This window comes from Coregonus lavaretus (assembly GCF_964263955.1).
Source record: "Coregonus lavaretus genome assembly, chromosome: 37".
Taxonomy (NCBI): Eukaryota; Metazoa; Chordata; class Actinopteri; order Salmoniformes; family Salmonidae; genus Coregonus; species Coregonus lavaretus.
This window is the reverse complement of record NC_140024.1, coordinates 6335542-6349964: the sequence shown is the minus strand read 5'-3', so window position 1 is coordinate 6349964 and position 14423 is coordinate 6335542. Positions and strand designations below refer to the sequence as shown.

The 14423-nt window shown below is 43.1% G+C and overlaps 1 protein-coding gene across 1 annotated transcript in view; it reads left to right on the top strand.

Annotated features, from left to right (window-relative positions):
- Positions 1–13704, top strand: part of LOC311111333 (anoctamin-1-like) — a gene marked incomplete at both ends in the record, with an annotated part of 54489 nt that extends 40785 nt beyond the window's left edge. Inside the window, 9 exons of the mRNA XM_084154054.1 lie at positions 251–362; positions 554–611; positions 996–1096; positions 1289–1431; positions 4615–4767; positions 5308–5360; positions 5526–5710; positions 13226–13331; positions 13492–13704. Coding sequence (XP_084010180.1) covers positions 251–362; positions 554–611; positions 996–1096; positions 1289–1431; positions 4615–4767; positions 5308–5360; positions 5526–5710; positions 13226–13331; positions 13492–13704 — 1124 coding nt within the window. The remainder of the gene's footprint in view (positions 1–250; positions 363–553; positions 612–995; positions 1097–1288; positions 1432–4614; positions 4768–5307; positions 5361–5525; positions 5711–13225; positions 13332–13491) is intronic.
- Positions 13705–14423: the final 719 nt, after the last annotated feature.

Here is a 14423-nt window from a genome sequence, read left to right as displayed (position 1 = left end):
AAAAGGATGCTGTGATCACACAGCTGTATCATATTAGCCAAGCTCACCCTGTATTAGGCCCTGCAGTCTATCCGCGAGTGCTACCTGTATTGACTGTATTTCAAATTTTTTATTACATTTTTAACTACCTTCCTCAACTACTTTTCAGTGTCGGCTACAAAAGCTACAGTTCTGGATTATAACCCCCTTGATCACTGAAACCTCTCCAGTTTTTTATCAATCAGGTGACTCATTGTGTTTGTATTCTCAGAGGTGCCAAAGACTGACAAGAGTTTTGAGGAGAGGCTGATTTTCAAGACCTTTGTTCTGAAGTTTGCCAACGCCTTCACCCCCATCGTCTACCTGGCCTTCTTCAGGGGCAGGTTGAACTCTCCTCTACTCTATTTGACTAATAAGCCTCTTCACAACTCAAATATCTAAACAGATATTTGCCATAGAAACTTTCACCATAAAACCCAAGTTTGTTTAATAATGTGTATTGTAGTGTGATTTACACTTCTTACAGATACAGTGGCCAATGAATGTTACCCTTTTTCAACCTGTATGTCCACAGAATGGTTGGGCGTCCTGGGGACTATGTGTATGTTATCGGGTCATACAGGATGGAGGAGGTAATCAACTGTGTTTATCTTTAAACATTGACCAGAAAGCTTTTTAAATGCTGACCAAAAAAAGTCTAAATTCTTCATGATGCAATGCTGGATAATCAATGGAAATATTACCATATGCTGTAATGGTTATAACCCTCCCTTGTTTACAAAGTAACAGGGGAAAGATCCGTTATAGGTATCCCAGGGCAGTCGTATAGGTTCCAGGCCTGGTGCCCTTGAGCCCTATCCTAAAGACAGTTGGCATTGTAGATAACATCAAAGCTAACCAACCTATCAGAGAAAACAGAAGTATAACAATTATAGCCCTTCCAACCTGTTAGATTGAGATTACCTCTGTTATCTGTGTGTCTGATTGGTTTGACTGCTGTCTCGTCTGCACACCAGTGTGCCCACGCAGGTTGCCTGATGGAGCTGTGTATTCAGCTCTGCATCACCATGCTGGGCAAACAGCTCATCCAGAACAACCTGTTTGAAATCGCCATCCCGTAAGTACAGTACAGAACAGGCGCCAAACTGTCTGGATGAAACTAGGACATAATCACACACACACCCACTCACTCTCACACGCACATGCATGCAGGCACACACACACACACACGCAAGCACACAAGCATTAAAAGAATGATGCTCAGGGCTAGACTCATATTAATACCATTTATTTTCTCTGCTCACTACAGTAAAATAAAGAAGCTGATCAGGCGTCGGAGGTCTGAAATGGACTCTCAGCAGCAGGAGGACTATAACATGACCCTACAGCGCCATGAGAAGGACCACTTCCTGGGTCCCTTTGTGGGCCTCAGCCCAGAGTACATGGAGATGAGTGAGTCATATGTCTGTCTCTCTGCACATCATGTAAAGCTCCTGACAGCTTACTGATGATCAGCCGCCCTCAGCCCACCCTATTCCAAATGCTCCTTATCACATGAGACAGAAGGAAAATGAACTACTGCAGTGTGCCGTGAGTAGAGATTTGGAGCAAAGGATCATATACAGTGAGGGAAAAAAGTATTTGATCCCCTGCTGATTTTGTACGTTTGCCCACTGGAGAGAGCTCTTTGGTATTGGCCACTCTCCACCATGGCCAATACCAAAGAGCTCTCCAAGGATGTCAGGGACAAGATTGTAGATGTACACAAGGCTGGAATGGGCTACAAGACCATCGCCAAGCAGCTTGGTGAGAAGGTGACAACAGTTGGTGCGATTATTCGCAAATGGAAGAAACAAAAAAGAACTGTCAATCTCCCTCGGCCTGGGGCTCCATGCAAGATCTCACCTCGTGGAGTTGCAATGATCATGAGAACGGTGAGGAATCAGCCCAGAACTACACGGGAGGATCTTGTCAATGATGTCAAGGCAGCTGGGACCATAGTCACCAAGAAAACAATTGGTAACACACTACGCCGTGAAGGACTGAAATCCTGCAGCGCCCACAAGGTCCCCCTGCTCAAGAAAGCACATCTACAGGCCCGTCTGAAGTTTGCCAATGAACATCTGAATGATTCATAGGAGAACTGGGTGAATGTGTTGTGGTCAGATGAGACCAAAATCGAGCTCTTTGGCATCAACTCAACTAGCCGTGTTTGGAGGAGGAGGAATGCTGCCTATGACCCCAAGAACACCATCCCCACCGTCAAACATGGAGGTGGAAACATTATGCTTTGGGGGTGTTTTTCTGCTAAGGGGACAGGACAACTTCACCACATCAAAGGGACGATGGACGGGGCCATGTACCGTCAAATCTTGGGTGAGAACCTCCTTCCCTCAGCCAGGGCATTGAAAATGGGTCGTGGATGGGTATTCCAGCATGACAATGACCCAAAACACACGGCTAAGGCAACAAAGGAGTGGCTCAAGAAGAAGCACATTAAGGACCTGGCGTGGCCTAGCCAGTCTCCAGACCTTAATCCCATAGAAAATCTGTGGAGGGAGCTGAAGGTTCGAGTTGCCAAACGTCAGGCTCGAAACCTTAATGACTTGGAGAAGATCTGCAAAGAGGAGTGGGACAAAATCCCTCCTGAGATGTGTGCAAACCTGGTGGCCAACTACAAGAAACGTCTGACCTCTGTGATTGCCAACAAAGGTTTTGCCACCAAGTACTAAGTCTTGTTTTGCAGAGGGGTCAAATACTTATTTCCCTCATTAAAATGCAAATCAATTTATAACATTTTTGACATGCGTTTTTCTGGATTTTTGTTGTTGTTATTCTGTCTCTCACTGTTCAAATAAACCTACCATTAAAATTATAGACTGATCATGTCTTTGTCAGTGGGCAAACGTACAAAATCAGCAGGGGATCAAATACTTTTTTCCCTCACTGTAGATCATATTTAATTCTAGGGATGTGATAAGCATGTCTGATTGGCATTTCCCTTTTAAGGTCAACTAATTACTGCTAATGAATTACATCTAATGTACTGTGCACGACATACTGACCAGTGTAGTGTGTACATTAGTTGACAAATTATTTTAAACTCTTGGTTTTAAGCTCTTGCTATTGAGGTCAGGTCTTTGTGGGTTTTTTATGCAGGGATGACAACAATGTTTGTATGAAATTGGCAACTTTGTTAAATGTCATTGATTACTGGAAATAGCAAGCAATAAAATGTTATCCTCAGTAACCACTGCTCTTTACGCAGTAATCCCTTTATCGACAGCATAGCATGACATTTGATTTATGATAAGAAATGTTATTTCATGCAACTCACAGTATTAGATCCTGATTAGTTGTAAAACCTCCGATGTGGAACCCTTTCTAAAATGCATATTCTCTGCATGAGATAATCTTCAGTGGAGAAGCAGAGAACCGTTCCGTCTATAATGCCCATGTAATCAGCCTAAGTGGATTCAGTTGACCTGATTTTACTTTAGTCCTTATATGTCTTTATCAGTGGCATCTTTCATAATTGCAGCATCAAACTGAATAACTGGACAATCTCTAAAGCATGTTCATTGAAAAGACACATTGTGTAAGATGGAGATGGGGGAAACCTCAAACATCTGTGCCATAACATACTGATACTACTACAATCTTACTGCTCCCTCTCACTATCCGTGCAGTGGATAAACCTTGAATAATTACTTTATGGAATTCATTCACAGTATTTTGAGCTAAAGTGTTTATAATGCAGTTCCATGACCATACCCTGGCACACCACACCATACCCTGGCACACCACACCATACCCTGGCACACCACACCATACCCTGGCACACCACACCATACCCTGGCACACCACACCATACCCTGATGCATAGACGCCATAAAGAAGGATTGTGGTGATGATTCCAGGGTTAGTTCAATCTGTCTAGTTAGTAGTTATACTAGTTATACTGTACAACTTTATCAACTAGAAATGGTTAATCTCTGGGTAGCAGCTATAGAAGCACAGTTATATTGCTGTGGCATACAGTCCCATCTACACTGACTCAAAGATTCAGTCCATCTTTAGGTTGGTAGGCATGCCTGTTTAAGTGGCTTTTTCAAGGGTACTCAACTGAAAACCAGCTAGAATTAATATATGGATGCAGCAGACATGAAACCTGTACAAAGGCACAAAAGGCCAGAGTGTTTGAACCCATTCAGACTGTGAAGTGGGCCTTTTTTTTTTTGTTGCTTGAATCTCTGCAAGTTTTACCCAGTACATTTCGGTAAGGTTTCTGACTGTGGCCATCTGAAAGCAAGTGCAGAAACATGGTGTGTCCTCATTCCACCATCTGATTCATTTTTGCTAAGACATGTTCATCTCTCATGTGTTCTCTTTGTAGTATGTACTGTGCATTTAAATGTAAAAAATGTAAATGCATATCTAGCATAATCTGGTATTAGAAGGAGATGATTATAGGCTTCATTTCAGATATGCCCTGTGCTCCTCTTTACAACTTCCCTCTATACTCATGCTCCAGTTATCTAATTTGAGATCTAGTCTACCCAGCATGCTTTGTGTTGATTTCCTTGTGGTTATAATGTCCATTTGAATATATCAGTTTTGTTTTTTAACTCGCAGTCATCCAGTTTGGGATGGTGACCCTGTTTGTGGCCTCCTTTCCCTTGGCGCCACTCTTTGCTCTGCTCAATAACATCATCGAGATCCGTCTGGATGCTAAGAAGTTTGTCACAGAGGTCAGGAGGCCCATCGCAGCCAGAGCAAAAGACATTGGTAAGTTTCCATCTACACACTTTAACAGCACTGGTCTATTGATGCTATAATAAAATTAACTTCTTTTGCCTAATTTCTTCGACTTTTCAAATTGAATTTGACTTAATTGGAGATTCCCAGGATTGACCCTACATGATAGATACCAAATTGAAATAGGTAGCAGGAGTTTCCCATCTGAAAACACAGGTCCCTCACAAATGTTTTGGTCTTGTTTGTGTGATTACGTCATTGAGTCAGTCTCTGACTTTGACCAAATACTGTGGCTATTTGGTTTGAATGCAATACATTTTTCTCATAAAATAATGCAGTGAAATCTAATGATCCTTAAACCCCTTATCATTATATCCATTCAGTGGGATATACATTTATTTTTGTTAATGTTTTTCATTTATGGTGTGACCATTATACATTTCTTTTAACCAATGAATCAACCATTGCATCTACCATTTTTAATTAAAGTAGGTACATGTTATAAAGCCCACTTGTCTACCCAGTTATTGGTGTTTTGGGCATATCTCCATATCTTATTTTTTCTCTCAGGCATCTGGTATAATCTTCTGAGAGGGCTCAGCAAAGTAGCAGTCATTGTAAATGTAAGTGCATACCTTCACATTAATAAAAACATTTAAAGTGCTCATTATTTCCAGGTCTGTCATCAAGATTATACTATGTTGACATTTTGTAATTTGCGTTAGTGGACATTTGGAGATAATTTTGGTCATAACACCTCTCCCCTCCCCTCTGTCTGCTCTCTCCAGGCGTTTGTGATTTCCTTTACGTCAGACTTCATCCCTCGACTAGTCTACCAGTACATGTACAGCCCTGATGGCTCCATGCATGGCTTTGTCAACCACACCCTGTCCTACTTCAACGTCAGTGACTTCCAGCCTGGCACTGCTCCTCTGCAGCCAATGCACCTCGGGTATGAAGTGCAGATATGCAGGTAAGACAATCCAAATATTATTGCCCCCCACGATGAAATCAGGAAGGGGACTATACTATGAATCTGTCTCCGTCCATACGTGTGTGCGTACGTACATACGTCACACACGATATCTCAGACACCACTGGCCCAATTTTGACGAAACTTGGGTGAATGATGTCTTGCCATAGAGGTCCGACATTTACACAATTACACGGATTGGCCAGATGGTGGCACTATAACAAGCGATTGAAAATGACAACTTTGAAAGGTCACGCTCCTCACTCTGTTTGACATAATGTCATGAAATTCGCTACATAGGTCCCTCTCGTCACAAGGAACAGTTTTGCCTCAGTGACCTGTAAGGTCCACCATGATGGATTCTCTGCCATTTTGAATGAAAAACACAAAAACGCTTCTCCTCTGGCACTGTATGATCGATCTGCATGAAACTTGCATGAAAGGTCTCAACGTAATATTTTCCAGACTAGTAATTAAAACAACATGGCCGCTATTGACCAAAGCTAACGGTAATTTACCAAAGTAACCGGAGTCTTCAATAATTTGGGCAATTTAACAGAATCTATGGCAACTTTTGTCATTTCTACTTGAATAACTTTATTTTTTATATATGTGTCCATATTGTCAATGAGTTTCTATTAGATAAACCATATGGTTCAAGAGAAAAATTGCCTAATTAATTTCAAAAGCATCTAATCAACAATGGCATTATTTTCAATAAACTCTGCAACTCTTCCAACTATTGACTTTTTTCACAACTGTCACCAGTTTGACGACAAAACATTGACAACAAATACACTACATGACCAAAATGTCGAACATCTCATTCCAAAATCATGGGTATTAATATGGAGTTGGTCCCCGCTTTGCTGCTATAACAGCCTCCACTCTTCTGGGAAGGCTTTCTACTAGATGTTGGAACATTGCTGCGGGCACTTGCATCCATTCAGCCACAAGAGCATTAGTGAGGTCGGGCACTGGTGTTGGGCGATTAGGCCTGGCTCGCAGTCGGCATTCCAATTCATCCCAAAGGTGTTCGATGGGGTTGAGGTCAGGGCTCTGTGCAGGCCAGTCAAGTTCTTCCACAGCGATCTCGACAAACAATTTCTGTATGGACCGCGCTTTCATGCTGAAACAGGAAAGGGCCTTCCCCAAACTGTTGCCACAAAGTTGGAAGCACAGAATCGTCTAGAATGTAATTGTATGCTGTAGCGTTAAGATTTCCCTTCACTGGAACTAAGGAGCCTAGCCCGAACCATGAAAAACAGCCCCAGACCATTATTCCTCATCCACTAAACTTTACAGTTTCGGGCAGGTAGCGTTCTCCTGGCATCCGCCAAACCCAGATTTGTCAGTCGGACTGCCAGATGGTGAAGCGTGATTCATCACTCCAGAGAACGTGTTTCCTCTGCTCCAGAGTCCAATGACGGCGAGGTTTACACCACTCCAGCCGATGCTTGGCATTGCACATGGTGATCTTAGGCTTGTGTGCGGCTGCTCGGCCATGGAAACCCATTTCATGAAGCTCCGATGAACAGTTATTGTGCTGACATTGCTTCCAGAGGCAGTTTGAAACTTGGTAGTGAGTGTTGCAACCGAGGACAGACAATTTTTACGCGCTTCAGCACACGGCGGTCCCGTTCTGTGAGCTTGTGAGACCTACCACTTCGACAGCTGAGCCGTTGTTGCTCCTAGACGTTTCCACTTCACAATAACAGCACTTACATTTGACCAGGTCTAGCAGGGCAGAAATGTGACTTACTGACTTGTTGGAAAGGTGGCATCCTATGACGGTGCCACGTTGAAAGTCACTGAGCTCTTCAGTAAGGCCATTCTACTGCCAATGTTTGTCTATGAAGATTGCATGGCTGTGTGCTCGATTTTATACACCTGTCAGCAACAGGTGTGGCTGAAATAGCCGAATCCACTAATTTTGAAGGTGTCCACATAATTTTGTATATATAGTGTACATATTGACATAGTAAAATAAATAAAATGTATAATTAAAAGGGATCATGCTGAAACCCTCATATTAAACACCAATGGTATTCACTAAATTGATGGTTTAGGATAATGTTTTACAGCTTTGTCATTCTATTATTGTTTTTTCATTATTTCAAATATTTTACATGTGATAAGGCCCCACAGAGGGCCAAATGTAATTACAGACACCTGTAATAATCTGTCTTGTGATGGATTACATAAATTCCTTGAAAGATACAACAATTCTGGTTGTTTACTGGTAAACTTCACAAGTTTCCAGTAATATATATTGTCCCTTTGCAACCCTTCTCAAGACTCAACATATGCAAGAACATTCATATCGACCAACTGGTGGCGCTATAACGGACACATGTTTTGTTACTATCCATACCTGACAGGTATGGCATATCAAGAAGCTGATTAAACACCATGATCATGACACAGGTGCACCTTCTGCTGGGGACAATAAAAGTCCACTCTAAAATGTGCAGTTTTGTCATACAACACATTGCCACAGATGTCTCAAGTTTTAAGGAAGCGTGCAATTGGCATGCTGACTGCAGGAATGTCCACCAGAGCTGTTGCCAGAGAATTGAATGTTCATTTCTCTACCATAAGCCGTCGTTTTAGAATTTAGCAGTACATCCAACCGGCCTCACAACCGCAGACCACGTGTAACCACGCCAGCCCAGGACCTCCACATCCATCTTCTTCACCTGCGGGATCATCTGAGACCAGCCACCCGGACAGCTGATGAAACTGTGGGTTTACACAACCGAATAATTTCTGCACAAACTGTCAGAAACCGTCTCAGGGAAGCTCATTTGCGTGCTCGTAGTCCTCGCCAGGGCCTTGACCTGACTGCAGTTCGGCGTCGTAACCGACTTCAGTGGGCAAATGCTCACCTTCGATGGCCAGAAGTGTGCTCTTCACGGATGAATCCCAGTTTCAACAGTACCGGGCAGAAGGCAGACAGTGTGTATGGTGTCGTGTGGGCGAGCGGTTTGCTGATGTCAATGTTGTGAACAGAGTGCCCCATGGTGGCGGTGGGGTTATGGTATGGGCAGGCATAAGCTACGGACAATGAACACAATTGCATTTTATCGATGGCAATTTGAATACACAGAGAGACCGTGACGAGACCCTGAGGCCCATTGTTGTGCCATTCATCCGCCGCCATCAACTCATGTTTCAGCATGATAATACACGGCCCCATGTCGCAAGGATCTGTACACCATTCCTGGAAGATGAAAATGTCCCAGTTCTTCCATGGCCTGCATACTCACCAGACATGTCACCCATTGAGCATGTTTGGGATGCTCTGGACCGATGTGTACGACAGCGTGTTCCAGTTCCCGCCAATATCCAGCAACTTCACACAGCCATTGAAGAGGAGTGGGACAACATTCCACAGGCCACAATCAACAGCCTGATCAACTCTATTAGAAGGAGATGTGTCGCGCTGCATGAGGCACACCAGATACTGACTGATTTTCTGATCCACGCCCCTACTTTTTTTTTAAAGGTATCTGTGACCAACAGATCCATATCTGTATTCCCAGTCATGAAATCCATAGATTAGGGTCTAATTTATTTATTTCAATTGACTGATTTCCTTATATGAACTGTCACTCAGTAAAATCTTTGAAATTGTTGCATGTTGCGTTTATATTTTTGTTCAGTGTGTGTGTGTATGTATGTGTGTATATATATATTACACAGTGAGGGGGAAAAAAGTATTTGATCCCCTGCTGATTTTGTACGTTTGCCCACTGACAAAGAAATTATCAGTCTATAATTTTAATGGTAGGTTTATTTGAACAGAATAACAACAAAGAAATCCAGAAAAACGCATGTCAAAAATGTTATAAATTGATTTGCATTTTAATGAGGGAAATAAGTATTTGACCCCCTCTCAATCAGAAAGATTTCTGGTGTCTTTTTTATACAGGTAACGAGCTGAGATTAGGAGCACACTCTTAAAGGGAGTGCTCCTAATCTCAGCTTGTTACCTGTATAAAAGACACCTGTCCACAGAAGCAATCAATCAATCAGATTCCAAACTCTCCACCATGGCCAAGACCCAAGAGCTCTCCAAGGATGTCAGGGACAAGATTGTAGACCTACACAAGGCTGGAATGGGCTACAAGACCATCGCCAAGCAGCTTGGTGAGAAGGTGACAACAGTTGGTGCGATTATTCGCAAATGGAAGAAACACAAAATAACTGTAAATCTCCCTCGGCCTGGGGCTCCATGCAAGATCTCACCTCGTGGAGTTGCATGAGAATGGTGAGGAATCAGCCCAGAACTACATGGGAGGATCTTGTCAATGATCTCAAGGCAGCTGGGACCATAGTCACCAAGAAAACAATTGGTAACACACTACGCCGTGAAGGACTGAAATCCTGCAAGGTCCCCCTGCTCAAGAAAGCACATATACATGCCTGTCTGAAGTTTGCCAATGAACATCTGAATGATTCAGAGGAGAACTGGGTGAAAGTGTTGTGGTCAGATGAGACCAAAATCGAGCTCTTTGGCATCAACTCAACTCGCCGTGTTTGGAGGAGGAGGAATGCTGCCTTTGACCCCAAGAACACCATCCCCACCGTCAAACATGGAGGTGGAAACATTATGCTTTGGGGGTGTTTTTCTGCTTAGAGGACAGGACAACTTCACCACATCAAAGGGACAATGGACAGGGCCATGTACCGTCAAATCTTGGGTGAGAACCTCCTTCCCTCAGCCAGGGCATTGCAAATGGGTCGTGGATGGGTATTCCAGCATGACAATGACCCAAAACACACGGCTAAGGCAACAAAGGAGTGGCTCAAGAAGAAGCACATTAAGGTCCTGGAGTGGCCTAACCAGTCTCCAGACCTTAATCCCATAGAAAGTCTGTGGAGGGAGCTGAAGGTTGGAGTTGCCAAACGTCAGCCTTGAAACCTTAATGACTTGGAGAAGATCTGCAAAGAGGAGTGGGACAAAATCCCTCCTGAGATGTGTGCAAACCTGGTGACCAATCACAAGAAACGTCTGACCTCTGTGATTGCCAACAAGGGTTTTGCCACCAAGTACAAAGTCATGTTTTGCAAAGGGGTCAAATACTTATTTCCCTCATTAAAATGCAAATCAATTCATAACATTTTTGACATGCGTTTTTCTGGATTTTTTTGTTGTTATTCTGTCTCTCAATGTTCAAATAAACCTACCATTAAAATTATAGACTGATAATTTCTTTGTCAGTGGGCAAACATACAAAATCAGCAGGGGATCAAATACCTTTTTCCCTCACTGTGTGTACATATATATATATATATATATACAGTGGGGAGAACAAGTATTTGATACACTGCCGATTTTGCAGGTTTTCCTACTTACAAAGCATGTAGAGGTCTGTAATTTGTATCATAGGTACACTTCAACTGTGAGAGAGATGGAATCTAAAACAAAAATCCAGAAAATCACATTATTATTTTTAAGTAATTAATTTGCATTTTATTGCATGACATAAGTATTTGATACATCAGAAAAGCAGAACTTAATATTTGGTACAGAAACCTTTGTTTGCAATTACAGAGATCATATGTTTCCTGTAGGTCTTGACCAGTTTTGCACACACTGCAGCAGGGATTTTGGCCCACTCCTCCATACAGACCTTCAGGTTTCGGGGCTGTCGCTGGGAAATACAGACTTTCAGCTCCCTCCAAAGATTTTCTATTGGGTTCAGGTCTGAAGACTGGCTAGGCCATTCCAGGACCTTGAGATGCTTCTTACGGAGCCACTCCTTAGTTGCCCTGGCTGTGTGTTTCGGGTCGTTGTCATGCTGGAAGACCCAGCCACGACCCATCTTCAATGCTCTTACTGAGGGAAGGAGGTTGTTGGCCAAGATCTCGCGATATATGGCCCCAACCATTCTCCCTCAATACAGTGCAGTCGTCCTGTCCCCTTTGCAGAAAAGCATCCCCAAAGAATGATGTTTCCACCTCCATGCTTCACGGTTGGGATGGTGTTCTTGGGGTTGTACTCATCCTTCTTCTTCCTCCAAACACGGCGAGTGGAGTTTAGACCAAAAAGCTCTATTTTTGTCTCATCAGACCACATGACCTTCTCCCATTCCTCCTCTGGATCATCCAGATGGTCATTGGCAAACTTCAGACGGGCCTGGACATGCGCTGGCTTGAGCAGGGGGACCTTGCGTGCGCTGCAGGATTTTAATCCATGACGGCGTAGTGTGTTACTAATGGTTTTCTTTGAGACTATGGTCCCAGCTCTCTTCAGGTCATTGACCAGGTCCTGCCGTGTAGTTCTGGGCTGATCCCTCACCTTCCTCATGATCATTGATGCCCCACGAGGTGAGATCTTGCATGGAGCCCCAGACCGAGGGTAATTGACTGTCATCTTGAACTTCTTCCATTTTCTAATAATTGCGCCAACAGTTGTTGCCTTCTCACCAAGCTGCTTGCCTATTGTCCTGTAGGCCATCCCAGCCTTGTGCAGGTCTACAATTTTATCCCTGATGTCCTTACATAGCTCTCTGGTCTTGGCCATTGTGGAGAGGTTGGAGTCTGTTTGATTGAGTGTGTGGACAGGTGTCTTATACAGGTAACGAGTTCAAACAGGTGCAGTTAATACAGGTAATGAGTGGAGAACAGGAGGGCTTCTTAAAGAAAAATGAACAGGTCTGTGAGAGCCGGAATTCTTACTGGTTGGTCGGTGATCAAATACTTATGTCATGCAATAAAATGCAAATTAATTACTTAAAAATCATACAATGTGATTTTCTGGATTTTGTTTTAGATTCCGTCTCTCACAGTTGAAGTGTACCTATGATAAAAAATTACAGACCTCTACATGCTTTGTAAGTAGGAAAACCTGCAAAATCGGCAGTGTATCAAATACTTGTTCTCCCCACTGTATAAATAAAATATACAACATTTTCCTTCAAGTAGCTAACGTAGCTACCGCCAGTGACATGTGCCCGGTGAAGCAACTGCTGCCCAGTGGGAAGCAACAGTGGGAACTGGGAAACACCTCAATACAACACTGTTACACTTGTCATTCACACCGACTTGTCATTATGTTAGCTTATTCGCATGTCACGGTGACATCCAGATGGTGACCAATACTACAAGTTATTTCTCCCTCGCCCATCGAAATAAACATCACTTTCTTTTACAAGTTTTAACTAGATCCATGCTGCTGTTGTTGCCAGCTAGCCAGCATCAACTAGCTATCTGGAAAGGACTCATCAGGACGACTGACTCAACCGAATCCATTCGTCTCCACTCGACTCTCAGTTGCGCGACATACATCATCAATTTGGGCACCAGGTGTATCCGAATAGCCTCTCCCATTTGAATTGTTGCCACTAATTGGCCCAAGTGGGAGCGCTGCATCTTTGGTGGGGGACGACACTGTGCCTTGTTTCAAATAGGTGTTACATCATGAGAATGTGTGTGATGTCTATCATACTGGTTGGATGCGTTGTCATTTTATATTAAATAAGTTAGCCAATTCTATCCCCACTCCAGATACAAGAACTACAGAGAGACACCATGGTCCAACACCCCCTATGACCTCTCCAAGGAGTTCTGGGCTGTACTGGCTTGCCGGCTGGCCTTTGTCATTGGATTTCAGGTCAGATGCCTACACAAAAACAAACATATGAGTCATTGAGGGTTCAATCTTTTTATGCTGAAAGCATTTTGTCATATCCCTTTGAATGACTGTTTTTGGAATTTTATTGAAGGTATTGTGAAAGAAATGCCACAATCTGTACCATCTTTTCTCCTTCTAGAATGTGGTGATGCTGATGAGTGACTTTGTTGACTGGCTGATCCCAGACATCCCCAAGGACATCAGTCTGCAGATCCACAAGGAGAAGCTCCTCATGGTGGAGCTCTTCATGAAGGAGGAAGAGGGCAAGAAGCTCCTCCGAGACAACCACACCAACCAAAGTCCTCTTCAGCCCCGCTCTCGCCCTGCTTCGCATACACCTTCTAACTACTAGTGCCCTGGTGGGTGGCTCCATCTGCCCATTCATCTGGTCTGGTCAAAAACCTTGGACTTGGACACTCCACACACACAGCGGCCTACTCAAGAAAAGAGGGAGGCAGTTATTGGCAGGCTTCTGCACTTGCACCCCTTCTGACTTGTAGCAAGTCATTGCCCATCTTTTTGGTGAACCAGGTATCAGGTAGAAGGCTCAGAGGGCTTTTTTTTCTCTTTTGCACAAGAATAATACAATGCAGGAAATATTTTTTGAATATGCAATTTTGCTAGCTAATGTTTTTATTTTGTAACTTTTGCCTTTTTAAGACACTGAGATCAGGTAAAGGAGCTTGCCATTCTGTCTGTTTACCATGCCAATTTTCCCTTATGTCATGTTTTTTATGTCCTGTTTGTTATTATACTAATTAATATCTATCATGAGCTAGGTTTCCATCCAATTGGCTTAGATTTTCATGCGAATATTCTAAAATCTGCATAAAAACAATATGCACATTTTCCCACCAGAGATATTTCCATCTTTGCGGTTAAATTCCCACCTACCGAAAAAAATGTTTGCCTACAAGTTAAAGGTTTCCATCACATTTTCAACTCTACTGATGGTTTTCTCACAAAAAAAAGTTGTGTTATATCAGAGGCGCAACTTTGGTTTTAGAAGTGGGGGGGACATGATTTGAAAAAATTCCAGTCTAATAAACACTCCAAACAGCCTACCCGACC